General features: G+C 36.8%; 1 protein-coding gene across 1 annotated transcript in view; it reads right to left on the bottom strand.

Moving 5' to 3' along the window:
* Positions 1-2,336: 2,336 nt before the first annotated feature.
* Positions 2,337-14,647, bottom strand: part of LOC106872025 (major facilitator superfamily domain-containing protein 1) — a 30,529-nt gene continuing 18,218 nt past the window's right edge. The window contains exons 7-14 of the mRNA XM_014918850.2: positions 13,900-14,058; positions 12,830-12,939; positions 11,722-11,822; positions 10,598-10,706; positions 8,663-8,800; positions 7,247-7,386; positions 4,320-4,434; positions 2,337-2,814 (exon numbers count right to left, since the gene is read on the bottom strand). Coding sequence (XP_014774336.1) covers positions 2,662-2,814; positions 4,320-4,434; positions 7,247-7,386; positions 8,663-8,800; positions 10,598-10,706; positions 11,722-11,822; positions 12,830-12,939; positions 13,900-14,058 — 1,025 coding nt within the window. The 3' untranslated portion in view covers positions 2,337-2,661. The remainder of the gene's footprint in view (positions 2,815-4,319; positions 4,435-7,246; positions 7,387-8,662; positions 8,801-10,597; positions 10,707-11,721; positions 11,823-12,829; positions 12,940-13,899; positions 14,059-14,647) is intronic.

Below are 14,647 nucleotides of genomic sequence, written 5' to 3'. Positions count from 1 at the left end.
GGTTTACGGCACAAAAGAAACCACTGGGATACCTTACCGCAACTAAGTATAGAACCGGATGTGTTGCATAAGATTAATTTTGAGGATCTGATTCAAATAGACTACTTCAAATCCAACAAAATATAAATATTCATCTTACTGTTAGCTTTGTTTCGTGGAGGCGTAATGGGCCAGAGCTTAGAGCAGCGCTGCAGGCTGAAAAATGTCTTTGTATAATCTCAATCCATTCATTGGGAGTAAAACTGGATTGACGGAAACCATGTGGAAGTTCGTCGGGTGGATTGTACCTATGATCTAAAGGGGACAACTTTGTCACACACAGATTCTACCTAAGGATTATTGTTAAAAAGGTATACTTGTTTGTGTCACTGATTCAGAAAGCGCAGAGTCCCATTGGCCAAACTACTGAATTATCTCTATCACGCACACACACACACACACACGCACGCGCACAGACACTAAAATAAAATTGTCCTCGGAGTGGCTGAAACGACGGATCTAAATACAGGAAGGAATTATTGAAGATGGTGAGTCGGGCGATGTAATTCATCAGATGAATCAAACTCGACATCGATATCAGTCACGGTCGTCTCCAACATGAGTAATTTATTTGTTTTAAGTAAAATTAACTTTATCGATTTTTAACAAGAAATCATTAAATTCCGTCTGGCTAATTACCGTTTTAGATTCCAAGCGTTCCAGCCATGACCAGATATTTTTTTTTTTATATTCTTTTACTAGTATCAGTCATTTGAGTGCGCCCATGCTGGAGCATCGCTTTTAGCCGAGCAAATCGACCCGAGGACTTATTCTTTGTAAGCCTAGTACTTATTCTAACGGTCTTTTTTGCCGAACCGCTAACTTACGGGGACGTAAACACACCAGCATCGGTTGCCAAGGGATGTTGGGGTATAAACACACAGACACACAAGTTTTTTTCAGCTTCCACTCGCAAGGTTTTAGTCGGCCTGAGGCTATAGAAGACATTTTTGCCCAAGCGCTACGCAGTGAGACTGACCCCGGAACCATGTAGTTAGTAAAAAATAAATGCGCCCTTTTTAAAACCTAGCCAGGCTCATGGGCCCGGTTTCTCGGTTTCAAAGGCGTATGTGTTCCCCACCTGGACGGGACGCCAGTCCATCGCAGCGTGACTCATTTGTGCCAGCTGAGTGGACTGGGGCAACGTGAAATGAAGTGTTTTGCTCAAGAAAACAACGCGCCGCCCCTGTCCAGGAATCGAAACCACAATCTTACGATCATAGTGCTGACACCTTAACCAGTAGGACACGCGCCCCCACTGTGGTTAGTAAGCAAGCTGCTTATCACACAGCCACTCCTGCGCCCGATTTTTTTTTTTTTTTTTTTTTTTTTTTTTTTTTTTTTTTTTTGTCGACGATGTTTCAAGAATAATTCGCTGCTATTTCTAACTGTAAGGACGACCATGTAGAAGTTCGTTGATCATTCGAAAATATCGACTTCTATTGGTAAAGCAATATATTTTGTAATGAACGGATACACAATTGAATGATGACAAAAGACCGATGTTATTTTTACGCATATATATATATATTTTATTTATTTCCATAAGATGTATATGAAATATTTTTGTCTATTCATCCACATAAACAGAAAATAAATAATTTTTGTGTGATATTAAATTGTGTAACAAAAATAATGAAGTAATTAACAAAATGATTGAAAACTTGGCTTTGAAAGTAATAATTGGCACTAATTTAGTAAATTTCATGAAGCAACAATAAAAACGCAAAATTTCTCTCTCATCGATAATATTGATGACTGTGATTGGTACCGTATGGAAACGGAACTAAATAGAAATCGGGATAAAAAAAAAAAAATTTTCTCATGATATTGACAGAAGTTATCTCCTCTGAGTATAAAGTTGTCTCCCGTGAAAACTGCTGAACAAATACGATGTCTTTAGAGATAGAATTTAAGTTACCACTCCGCTGCCGACTCAGATGATTGCTAACATTTCTGTTTAAGATGGTAGCTGTTGCTTCCTTACAGCATAAGGATCCTGGCGTATAACAATTTTTAAATTAAAAAAAAATTGGCAGGTTTACTAAAACCAAAATAAATGAATAGATGAAAATTGGATGAAGTAAATAGAATATTTGATTCATTTATGATTATAACAAACTGTACATTTTGTCGGGTTTTGTAAGCTACCCGATACATTTTTTGTGATATCGTTAACAGAATAACGTAATTAAACAAAAATAACTGAAACTGGATTTCGGAATCTAATTTGTATCAATCTAATTTTTTTGGTTTTGTTTTTGCAACAACTATAAAAATATAACATTTCTCCCACGGTTATGGTGTCACCATAACGTGTAGAATAACAAACGAACAACATGTTGTGCTTGATAATATGGCAGCTATCTCGTGAAACATTTTACATTTAAGACATAATACGAAAAAAGTCCACGTGAGGCATAACCTTCATACGGAATGTTAATTATTCTCTCAGAAATTAAAACGGAACAAAAATTAAAACAGCATATTCAAGAATACGTTTATAAAGAATTTGAGGAGCATTTATAAAGAATTTGTTTGAGGGGCGGTAGAACCGATAAATAAACAACTATCTTAATTGAGGCGTCGGCAAACTGGTGAAAACAGGACCAGTTGCGGTAGTTAAATATATCCTACACAGGACATTGCTCTCACTGGGCGCTTTACGTCTCCAAATGTGTTGTATGAACCGTTCCTACTTAAGCGTCTGTCGAACCTATCAATACAGGTCTTGGCTCGTGGACGAAGCTTTGCATGATTGAATTCAGGTTCAACCTGTTGATTAAAAAAAAAAGAACGTTTTATAATTAAAACACTCACATTAGTAAAAACAACTGCACTAAAATAATATTTTACACGACTCACTCTCTGAGAGGGTCAATTTATTTAGTGATAGGTAGACGTGTATAAGATATGAACTCTTTCAGGTATTTAGCTGTTCGATATTTCTTCGATTTTGGAGGAACGAGAACAGTTAATCGAGAGGATATTGTCTGCAGCAATATGTAAGAACATAAAACCCCAGATAATCCCTATCGCGAATGTTTTGTTGTAGTCAAAAAAGGAAGTCCCAATTGAGAAATCAATTTATTCTGTCGAACAATAATCCCAACACAACACAGTTTAATCCCCGAGACTAGACAGAATTATGTTGGAGATACTTTATATAGAGATTAAGGGGTATTTAGTGACGTTAATGCCGTTCCTGAAGGAAACGCAGAGCCGCAACCCTAGATAACGTATAAATCCTAAAGTTAAATCCCGACATCAGTTATCGCTGTAATTACCATAATTAAAATAGAAATATTTAATGGAAAAATTGCATATTAGTAAATTACTAATTATATTTAATACAGACAATACTAGAATGTTAACACTAACAATTATTAATCTTTCGTTATGACCATAATAATTAAAATAGTAATTAACTAATGTGTTATTTCTCGCACCACATTTCTAATCAACTTCCTAATTCACTCTCTATTGAACATGGTAACTAAATTACTATCTCCCGTAATTAGCATAATAATTAAAATTGCAATTAACTAATACCGTATTTTGCAAAGCACATTTATTTCTAATCAACTCTCTAATACTCGCTGCATTAAATATGGTAACACTAAATTATTGTCATCCGTATTTACCATTTTAATTATAATTGACTAATTTAGTATTTCCCAAGCTTCATTGATTTCTGATGAAATTTTCCAATATTCCCTGTATTGACACAAAATTAGTATATTTCCGAAGTGAAGTACGTTCTTGAATATTGTCTTTGAGTCATGTATTCTAAAATAAGCTCAAAGAATCTTGTCGCTCATCTTACTGAGCTGGTTCTCCATCGGTTACGACATGAAGTGTTCCAGTGGATCTGGTCAACGGAACAGCCGGCTCGTGAAATTAACTTGCAAGTGGCTGAGCACTCCACTGACACGTGTACCGTTAATGGAGATGATCTCGGAGAGATTCAGCGAGAACCGAATGTGACAAGGCTTCTCCTTTGAATTGCAGGTACAAATCGTTCTTGCCAACTGAATGTACGGAGCAACGTGAAAAAGTCTTGCTCAAGGAGACAACGCACCGCTGAGAATCGAACTCCAGACCTTACTATCGTGAACCGAATACCCTAACCATTGAGCCACGTGCCTTCACTTATCCTACTAAGGGTCAGTAATGAAAATATCGTTTTCATTCCAGTTTACCACATGCTTGAATCTGCGCAGACGATAGACAACTGTCAGGTTTAAATAATGCAAGAGGCAAAAAACAAATAATTTTACCCGTTTCTTGTCCTTGAGGAAGAAAAGACAGATGAAGAGGAAAGACATGAAAACATTCATGGTTAAATATATCATGGTGATCCGCCAAAGATGAAGCATTTCTGAAGGGCTTACACTGAAATGAGAACAGGAAAAAAATTATATTATAAAATAGTTACAATTTCATCAGCACAAACGAAGATATCTGGAGAAGCGTTACAGTTCCAAGGGAGATAATGAAAGCGAAATAACGATTTAAAAGGGACATTACCTAGAAGCAGACGACTAAATCTCAATTTCTCGAGAAGAAAATCATTTTAAAACTACCAGATAAATTCAATTCTACATGAAATAATTTCAGATGTGCAATTGTAATAATAGCTTAAGTTGTCTATTTTACGGTAATATATATTGAGAAATAAATGTTTCTTTGCAAAAGTCGTGTATGGAGGAGAGATCAGAAAACAGATTACACATAATGGGACAACTTTACGAATTTGGTGGGGAAGTCACCTGCAGAAGGTTATTTTTTTATCAGTGCTTCATTCATGAAACGAATAGCATATTTTTATGAAGACTACTTCACCAAATATTCAAATTCAAGAGCTACATTTGACGTGTCTGATTTGTGAAAGAAAAAAACAGTCATTGGAAAAACTTGATCAAACACGTAACTCTCATATTTCCTCGTCTGCTGTCAGTCGTCACAATTATGACTGTCCATGGTTTCGATGGGACTTGATAAGCAAAAGAAAAATGACCAGTATGGAGAAAGCTTGCGTTTGCCATTTATTATGATCAATTGCTTTCCACTTCATATTCGCTTTGCAGTATCTGAACCTCGGATTTTTTCATCGTTTCTTTTCTCCTTGCAAAGTTGGGAGTATAGGAGTTGTTTGAGGAAACTGTTGTTGTCCATCCTGTGTACGTGTTCCAACCAACATAAATTTCTATCAATGAGGATTTCCGTCAAACACACAACAACGATAAATCATGTAACCAGAAAGAAATTGATTTTGCTATCAGCGAGTTTGTTTCCCAAAGTTGTGAAAAAACGTATTTCCAACAGGAAATACAAGAAAAATCATTTTTCCCATGTGGGGCATCGAGTATTTTACTAAATTGGTGAACCTTAAAGCTATCAGCACTGATGTATAATTAATAGTGTAGATTCGTTAAAAAGGTTTGTCGCAATCGTTCAGTTCATTACTCGAGAACTCATGAAAAAGCCTAAAGGATTAGGGCTTAGTTTAAAACTCCAGACGTTGATTGGAAGCGAGTGAACAGAACCAGGGTCTGGCGATGGAGTTTCAGCCAGTTGAGGTGATGGCAGCATCTATGAGGCTTTGACAAAGTTAATTATGTAATCCATAATTTCTATCCATTTGCTGTGATGTAGTTGTTGATGAAAACAGGAACTGGAGATTGCCGGGGTCGATGTAAGCAGAATGATCGAAGGATATACACTAAACATGTTAATGTTTCGTGAACTATGGAACAATGGTGGAGTTTATTATTGAGAATCAATTTGTCATTAATAAGGGAGGTAACTTTCAGATGAGGTTCAAAAGAGTATTGTCCCTTACAAATAAAACCTATTTTTATTTGGTCGGAATACTTTTCACATCAAATCCGCTTTTGCAATTTAATTTTGAAGGAAAGGAAAATGTCCTTTTATGGAATAAATACCTTGAATATTTAGAGCAGAGATTCTGTAATGGAACTGAAATGTGAAAAGCAGCAGTAGCTTTTTCAAAAGAAAAACTGAAGAATTTTAAAAATTGAGTTTTGTAAGATACTCTGCAGCTTTTTTCATGATGTCTCCAAGACTGAGATGGTCAGAAGCAGCGGTTCACTGATTATATTCCATAGTTTCTCATTCCTACCGATAATGCAAATCTCTGGGTTATAAGCTGCTGATCTTCAAGAGGTCGAAAAATTGGCAAACACCTCTTAAACTTCGCTCTGATAAGTCAATACTGCGTCCTACTTGTGTTAGCAGTGCGATTCAATCGCTTCTTTAAGTTCTCTGCAGACATTCTATAGAAACAGAGCCAGTAGTGAAAGTTGCGATATTCCGTATGCGAATACGTCCATGCAAACAATGCGATCGAAGTGGTAACAATAATTTCTAAAGAAAATCTTTAGAGATAACTTTAAAAAGTGATTAAAGTTTTCTGTTCTTCAACCTTATTTGTTTTGTATTTTTTTTACATCAACTTTAACATTTTCTTTAACATTGAGCAAACAAACATTTCAAATATATGAAACGATTTTAAAATAAATTGAATTATTTTCGGTCACCTTTAAGTCTAGGACTAATTTCATCTAACCAAAAAAGATTTTGGGGTAACAAAAAAATCTTCACACTGGTCTGAAAGGAACAATTTTGCTCGTGGTATTCGCCCGACCCTTCAAGACCGATGATATTTACTTGGTTAATGTTTTTCAACAAATCAATTCTGATCCAGCGGATTCATAACGTAACGCGTTTCAAACTTGGTGTGTTTTACACTAAAGTCTATCTAGGATATATTTCTGTTAAAACCTACTGAGTGGGGTTTCACTTATTTATGGAGTCGGGAGTGACTGCACAGAGATTCCCTTTTGTGTAGTTTAGAGCCCCTCCCATTTAAAATAACGAACTTGTATATAGGGCTCAGGTGCACAACTCAGAGTATCCAAAAGGGTATAACCGAACATGGAATAGTGCACAAGAAGTGAACAGTGAAATTGTTAAAAACGGTGTTGGCAAATTTCGAAAAATATAGAAGTTTTGAAGGATGTAGGGTCTCGACAGCTAACAACTAATGCAGAGAGTATATTCCACCCTTCAGCAACTGAGCATGAAAGAAGGTTCCCGAAATATTACATCAATAGTTTCATGAGAAATTACTGAGAAAAAATTGCAGTTCAATAATCAATTAAAAAAAAAATTATATGTTTACCTTTCATCATGTTCAAGAATTTTACCGACAATGAATGATGTAGTTCCTACACCAATTGCCGTCAAAGACGTACAGATACCCAGACCAGATCCAAGTAAATGTGGCGGAATTACTTTGGTCATCACCGGCCAGTAACAGATCTAGATACAAAAGAAAAATGACAATGTTATAACGTGGCACTCCGTCGGTTACGACGACGGGGGTTCCAGTTGATCCGATCAACGGAACAGCCGGCTCGTGAAATTAACGTGCAAGTGGCTGAGCACTCCATAGACACGTGTACCCTTAACGTAGTTCTCGGGGTGATTCAGCGTGAAACAACGTATATATATATATATATATATGACACTTAAGAAATTGTACTTAAGGAAATTGTCTCCCTTGCATTAAGAAATCTAAATTACTTCCCTTGCAAATATTATTTCCCTTGTATTCTTCTTTGCTGTACAGTGTATGACTAACTTTATATCGAATAGGAGAGAAAATTACTTGTAGCCGATGGTTAAAATTAGATTATGGATATTTCATCACCCTAATGACATAGAAGTTTATCCATAATCAAAAATACTTTCGTAACTAAATGCAACTAGGTATAGTGAACGATACGGCTATCAGTTATTGTCGATATTTTTTGTACTCTAACATGGCCAAAGTAATAGAAGTATTTAGAGATATAAATGAACATCTTCAACTAAGATCCACAATAACATTGAAATTAGGGGAACAAATCAAACATCTTCCAATTATAAGCATCTTTAGCCACGCATCGAGAGATGATATGGGACAGTTACCCTTTTGTCTACTGACACTTTCAAAATACACTAATAAGCCACTTCTATATTTCAGGGTTCCAAATTCAGTGTCGTTGTCTGGACAGTGCTACTCATAAGTGGTGGTCCTCGGACCGGTGCCGCTCCGCGAGCCATCAGCTGCCGATACACGGCCAGTTTTACAGAAAAAGAAACATTATAAAATGCTTATAAAATGACCAGAATCGTCCTTCCCCAATTTTGCTGAAAATTAAAAGTAACAATTTGTTCAATCGCACAGTTCGACAAACAAAGTTTGACCAAAATAACGGGGTGTGGTCGACATTGGTTTCAAACTTTAGTACAAGGCCAACAATTTGGGGGAGGAGAGCAAGTCGACCCCAGCACTCAACTGGTACGTATTTTATCGACCCCGAAAGAATGAAAGGTAAAGTTGGCCTCAGTAGAATTTGAACTCAGAACGTAAAGACAGACGAAATACCGTTCAGTATTTTTTCTAGTATATGCTAACGATCCTGCCAGCTCGCTACCTTTAGGTGGTTTCGATATTGGCGAAAAGTACTACGTTGATGCCCCAATATGGCCATAGTGATGATTAGAACCAGTAAAAAAAAAAAAAATTTTGAATAAAGTGAAAACTTCTTACCACACAGACAGTAAGACTTAATCCAATCCACACGGTGCATATAATCGGGTTTAAGCCGGTATAAGCCATCACCAAATACACAGGCAGCAAGGAGACGATACCAATAAACAACATTCGTTTCACAGATTTTGTGTAATCCTAGAAAATATAAAAGAATGAAAAAAAAAAAAAGATGAGGAGGTGGGGGTTAGACATTATCGTAACCTCATCGATACGTTATATCAATATAAGTCTCAAAAGAGAATCAATAAAAGTCGCAAAAAAAAAAAAATAATGATGGCTAGTGTTGGAATCCGCTAAATACAGCGTGTTCAAAAAGTCTCTCCGCAGTATTTTATTGCAAAATAAATAATCATAAGATGGCATAAGACTACAAAAGAATATATTAGACTTTACAAGACTTTAAAATACTTTATAAGGTATTGAAAGTGTGGTCCTTCGTTTTCAATACATAAATTGACTCTCCTACACATATTTTGAAATACATGTTGGAGTGTGACGCGGTATGGACTGTGTGAAGATGTCGAAAAATTCACTGCGGAGAGACTTTTTGAACACCCTGCATAAAATCTTCAGTCTTATCTTTCACCTCAGTCATTTGACTGCAGCCATGCTGGAGCACCGCTTTGAAGAATCTTTAATCCAACAAATTGACCCCAGGATTTTTTTTTAAGCCTGGTACTTATTCTATCGGTCTTAGGCTGAACCGCTTATTTACAGGGACGTAATTACATCAACACCAGTTGTCAAGCGGCGGGGGTAAAACACACCCGCTTCTTTCAGTTTCCGCCAAGCAATTTCACGAAAAGTTTTGGTCAGATTGAACCAGGAACCATGTGGTTAAGAAGCAAGCTTCTTACAACACAACCAATGCCTGCGCCTATGTGTACAATTTCTTTAAATTTAGATAAACAGGGACGAGTGTTTTTTAGGCGCAGGGGTGGCTGTGTGGTAAGTAGCTTGCTTACCAACCACATGGTTCCGGGTTCAGTCCCACTGTGTGGCACCTTGGGCAAGTGTCTTCTAATATAGCCTCGGGCCGACCAAAGCCTGGTGAGTGGATTTGGTAGACGGAAGCCGATTGTTTGCCCACTGATTTTGTAGACAGTAATGACCTAACACGGTGACTTCCCCACGGTGGCTTCATTTGCTAGAAATAGCAGCCATGCCTCAAATTACACTGCCATATTAAACAGAAAAGTCAGCGAACAACGTGGCCTCGTTTACAAAAAGAATGGTCAAGATGAGGCACGTTTGATAAAAGTTAAATACAAGATCTGATCAAAAGTATCAGACATGTTTTGGTAACGGAGTTAAAGAGAAAAAGATTGATTTTAAACTGACGCGCATGCACACCACGTTTTAACATTCTCACTTCCGTTGTTTGTGACAGAGCTTGGAAGTAAAGCGTGCGGTCGTCTCAGCACACCGAAGAGCTTCCGTGAGTGCCCAACCAAGAGTCAGTGAGTGACCAAGAGTGAGTGAGTGAAGAGATACTTCTTGAAGGTTATTACAGCCATGAATCTTCCCAAAAATTTTTCAAGACGTCAAAGAAATCCCAAAGAGCGGGACGGAGCAGCTGCCAACTACCCCCCAGGAAAGGAGTTCCAGGAATGCTTAGATCAATGGAAACGACGCTGGATAAAGTGCGTAGCTTCAGAAAGGAACTACTCCGAAGGATTAAATACCGAAATGATGTATGCTGTAGTTTTCTTATTGCACCTGCCCGGATACATTTTGATCAGACCTCGTAATTAGCTGACGGGTGAGAAATAGCTGCGAAATCACTTCAATTATATCCCCATAGTCTTAAAAGGAAAGGCATAATATCATGTAGTCCTAGACCCACTGCATGATCACGGCTGGAGCACCTTCGCTCATAGGTCAGAAGTGATCAGAAATAAAACAAAATCCAAACTGTCCAGTTGTACTTACCGCAAGAAAACCAACGAAAGGCGAACAGACCATACCGACATCGTAGATGGCTCCAATTATATAAGCTGAACGTTCGGGACTTATTTTATATTTGTCTTGGAAAAATTCCCTTAAAATAAAAACGAGAATTATTTGTGCCATCTTGCTTTCGGTAAATTGAAAATGCTTGTTGGAAAATTTCAAGAGATAAAAAGGAAATTGATAGAAGCATTTTAACTGTTCGATCATAAATATCTCCAGAAGGAAATATTTATGATTTCGCGTTTAAAGATAATTACCATTCAATTGATAAAGACGGGTTGATTAGAGAATTGATAAGATACCAGTCAAAATACATGATTTAAGGGGGCAATTTGAGCGCATCAAGACAACTTGAAATTCATTAAATCCCAAATAGCTAATCTCTTTTCCTGCTCGTTTCTTTATCTTATGAAAGTCATTCCTTTCGAAATCTTCCCGTTTGTCTTTCATTGGGTTTTGTCCATGCAGGTTTAATATAAGATTTGAAAATACAAAATTTTATAAATCATTTTCGGAACCTTTTGTTCTATCATTACGCACTTCCGAGTTTTCATAAGGACTAAGTTTTGTAAACAGAACAGGGCGGGCCAAAAGTCTCGCGTAAAATAAGTTCAACACAATCCGTAATTGTCAAAGGAATGCTTCAATTTTTCCAAAATTATACCAGCAGCGTCAATGAAAATTCTCAAAAATCGGCAAAAGACAAAAAATTCAAATTTAAATCAACTAAAGATTAAATGAAAAGAGATTGTGGATAGTGAACCAGGAAGATCGGGATATCTTGTCTGTAATATGAATCGAAACTCAAGTTTTTCTTTTATAAGTTCAATATTTTATGGAATCTAAAGTCCAGCGTACATTTGGTAAAATCGACCAAATATTTTAGTATTTAATCAACTTTGAACGATGAAAGCCAACGGGAATTAATTAAATATCGCATGGTTTTCCACTAAGTGCCCGATCCAACATCCTTCTATTTCTTAGCATTGTAAAACCTGACGCCTCGTTTGTTATACCAATCCACTTTTGGCTAGATTTACAGATTCTTTCAAAACATTTTAAACATTTCCTTATTGAGTGATGAGGAAACCAAAACTACTTACGTCGAATCCACCACGAACTGTACCACAGCATTGAAGAAAAACAATCTGGAGATGTTTATCAACCAATAAAGACAAGAAAGTTGTTTCAAGTCACGCAACGACTGGTAGAAAGAAAAAAACAAAATGTCAGCCAATTTTCGATATTGATGAGTAGCTGTTTAATCCGAGGTTAATAGTGAATGAGCATACCTAGAAACAAAGGCGTTCCAGACACGGCCGTCCCATATTTTATATATGATGAACTACACTGTCCCATGTATTCTGGTAAAACAGTAGGTTCTAGCAATTCAAGATGCCGCACAGAGGCTTCCTCCGTTATTTAAATATAGAATTAAGTAAACTAATTATTCTGATTTACAGTTGGCACTAGTTTGTCTTTGGAAAATAAGAGGGGAACTCGCTCACATCAAGGTAAACAATCAATACATATAAAACACGAGGTCAGGCAAAATCTCAATTCGAAGATACCACAGACTATGTAGAGAATAATTTTAGATATATTTACTGTGTGTGCGCGCGCGTGTGTGCGTGTGAGGATATTTCCCTCAGTATCAATACAGTAACCTTACTAACTCCATTTAATGCAGCTGAACTAAAATAGTTCGAGAGTTCCAGATCAATCTTAATTCTAAACTCTTACAATCAATCAAAGATCGTTGCTGGACTGATGTCTTGTTTTGCAATTAAAGTTTATCTAGAACTAGGAGTGGCGAATGTTTCTACACAGAAAATTGTATTACATTTACTGCATAAGGGAACTTCGAGCGAGTGTCGCCTATGGAGCGCTACAAGATTTAAAAACTTGGTGCCATGCAACAAAGCTAGCTGCCCGTGTGTATGTTTGATGCCAAGACAAAATAGTGGGGATATTCCTTCCATCTACAAACGGGTTGAGTTCAGTGGTGTCTTACCAATCAAGTGTGTGTACGAGCGATTCCGTAAAACCTGTGAGTTTTACTGTTCAAAAACTAAAATACGTACGAAGCAACTTGACATTTATAAAGAAAGTCACACAAGTGCGGATGTAGAGACGACATCAAATAGCTTTACCTTGAACAAAATGGAAACTGGTCAGATATTTCGCTGACCATATAGATTAGATACTTACGGCTACTTTAGGTTGTTTGTTCTGAGTTGGCTCGTCGTCGTCTTTAACTGAACATTCTACCATGGCCAATAAAAATGCCAAACCAAGACTGAACAGACACAGAGAAAAACCTGAAGTAACACAAAAGTTGTTTTAGAATATGGAAATGGATGAACATCATACAACCAACCTTGCCATAATTTTCACGACTCAGAAACCAGATCTATTCTAGAATAGTAAAACAGATTTAATTCCGAGAAGAAATTTAATTTCGGTTTCTTATTCGAATCATTATTTGATAACTCTAACCTGGAAGTACAGACATAATTAGTAATTTGGTCGGCGACACCAAATTACTAAAGTTGGCAACAGTTTGGCAAATCTGCATGATGAAGAAAATTTAAGACTTAATTAGCTTAAAAGTGGGCAGAAGAGTTAATTTTTATTATTTTCTGTATTTTGAAACTAGCAGAGTTAGTTTCAGGTTTCCAATGGATCCGTCACCGATTTGTTACACTTCAGGAGTGATAGCAGGTTTGTCGAATTTGGGCAGAATACAGGTATTATTGTTCGAGAGACAGGTTCGCATACATGATCACGTGACGAGTTTCTGCTCGGTTTCAGTCAAATTTCATTAAAGATAGTGGAAAACATGAGATGAAAAGGTGCAATAAGACCGAATCTGTGATTGCGAAGCAAACGATGTCAGGTTTGCCTACATCTGTTTCTCAAATATAACAAGACCTAGAAAACGTTTGTGTTGATCACGTGAATCCAGCCGTCTAAACACTAAAACTTGTCATTCTCGATTGATGAGATACGGCTGTAATTATATAGTTTCTAATTTATATAATTTACTTAAATATAGAGGAAGAAAAATAATGGAAGACAAAGGGGTAAGCAAACAACGAAGGAAGGTCAGAGATATTTGGCAATAGCAGACAGCAGAAGGACAATTTATGAAGCGAGGAAAGAAACTTCCCGTAATAGTTAAAAGTCGAAATAGCTTATGTCTGAATCACTATGAAGATTAATGAAGAATGAAAAGAGATTCCACCGGAAATTTATGAGGAAATACCTAATCAACTTACCAAAGAAAAGGGTTTTGGTTAAACCAAAGTGATGTTCCAAGTTTTTAGTAATTAAAAAATTCAACACACTACCAAGTCGAGCGATTGCCATAATGATGCCATAGGCCGATGCTAGTTCGTTCTTTTGAAACCAAAAAGCTACAATTCTGTCTTGGACGACTGAAATTTCAAAGCAAGAAATTAAAAACCACATGGTTTAAGAAAGTATCGAGTACATACATACAAGAATTTCGTCATGCGATTTGACATCTTTCATTTACAGTTATCTTCATAATGTATTCTCAAATGCATGATAATGCTAATACAATAACATGAATTGCGGAACAATTCGTTACTGGGCAGTTTAGCTTGAAGGTAAAGCACTTGACGCGTAATCACAGGGATGTGAGTTGGAGTCTCATGAATGGCCGGTAACGAATTTTTCTGCAATATATCGATAGTTTATCCTGTTCATGCTATTGTATTAGCATTTTCCTGCGTTTGAGAATAAATTATTTCTGTATCTTTCAATACATCTCAACGCTTCTAAAGCAAACTTTGTTTACTTTCATCGTAAGTGGAAACTAATTTTCATAGTGTCAGAAAGACTTCTCATTTCAAGAGCCTCGAAAAGCAAGGTTGGAAAAGACTTGACGTAAAATTAACGGAGTTTGTCGATAATGAAGCAATTAGCGTAATTTAGTGTCTCGTAAGAGAGAGAAACTGCACAGACATGAATTCAGGGTCTATTGAATAGCTGCCCCCCCTC

Source organism: Octopus bimaculoides, chromosome 4 (genome assembly GCF_001194135.2).
Source record: "Octopus bimaculoides isolate UCB-OBI-ISO-001 chromosome 4, ASM119413v2, whole genome shotgun sequence".
Lineage (NCBI taxonomy): Eukaryota > Metazoa > Mollusca > Cephalopoda > Octopoda > Octopodidae > Octopus > Octopus bimaculoides.
The sequence above is the reverse complement of the archived record's forward strand: the minus strand, read 5'-3'. Positions and strand labels throughout refer to the sequence as shown.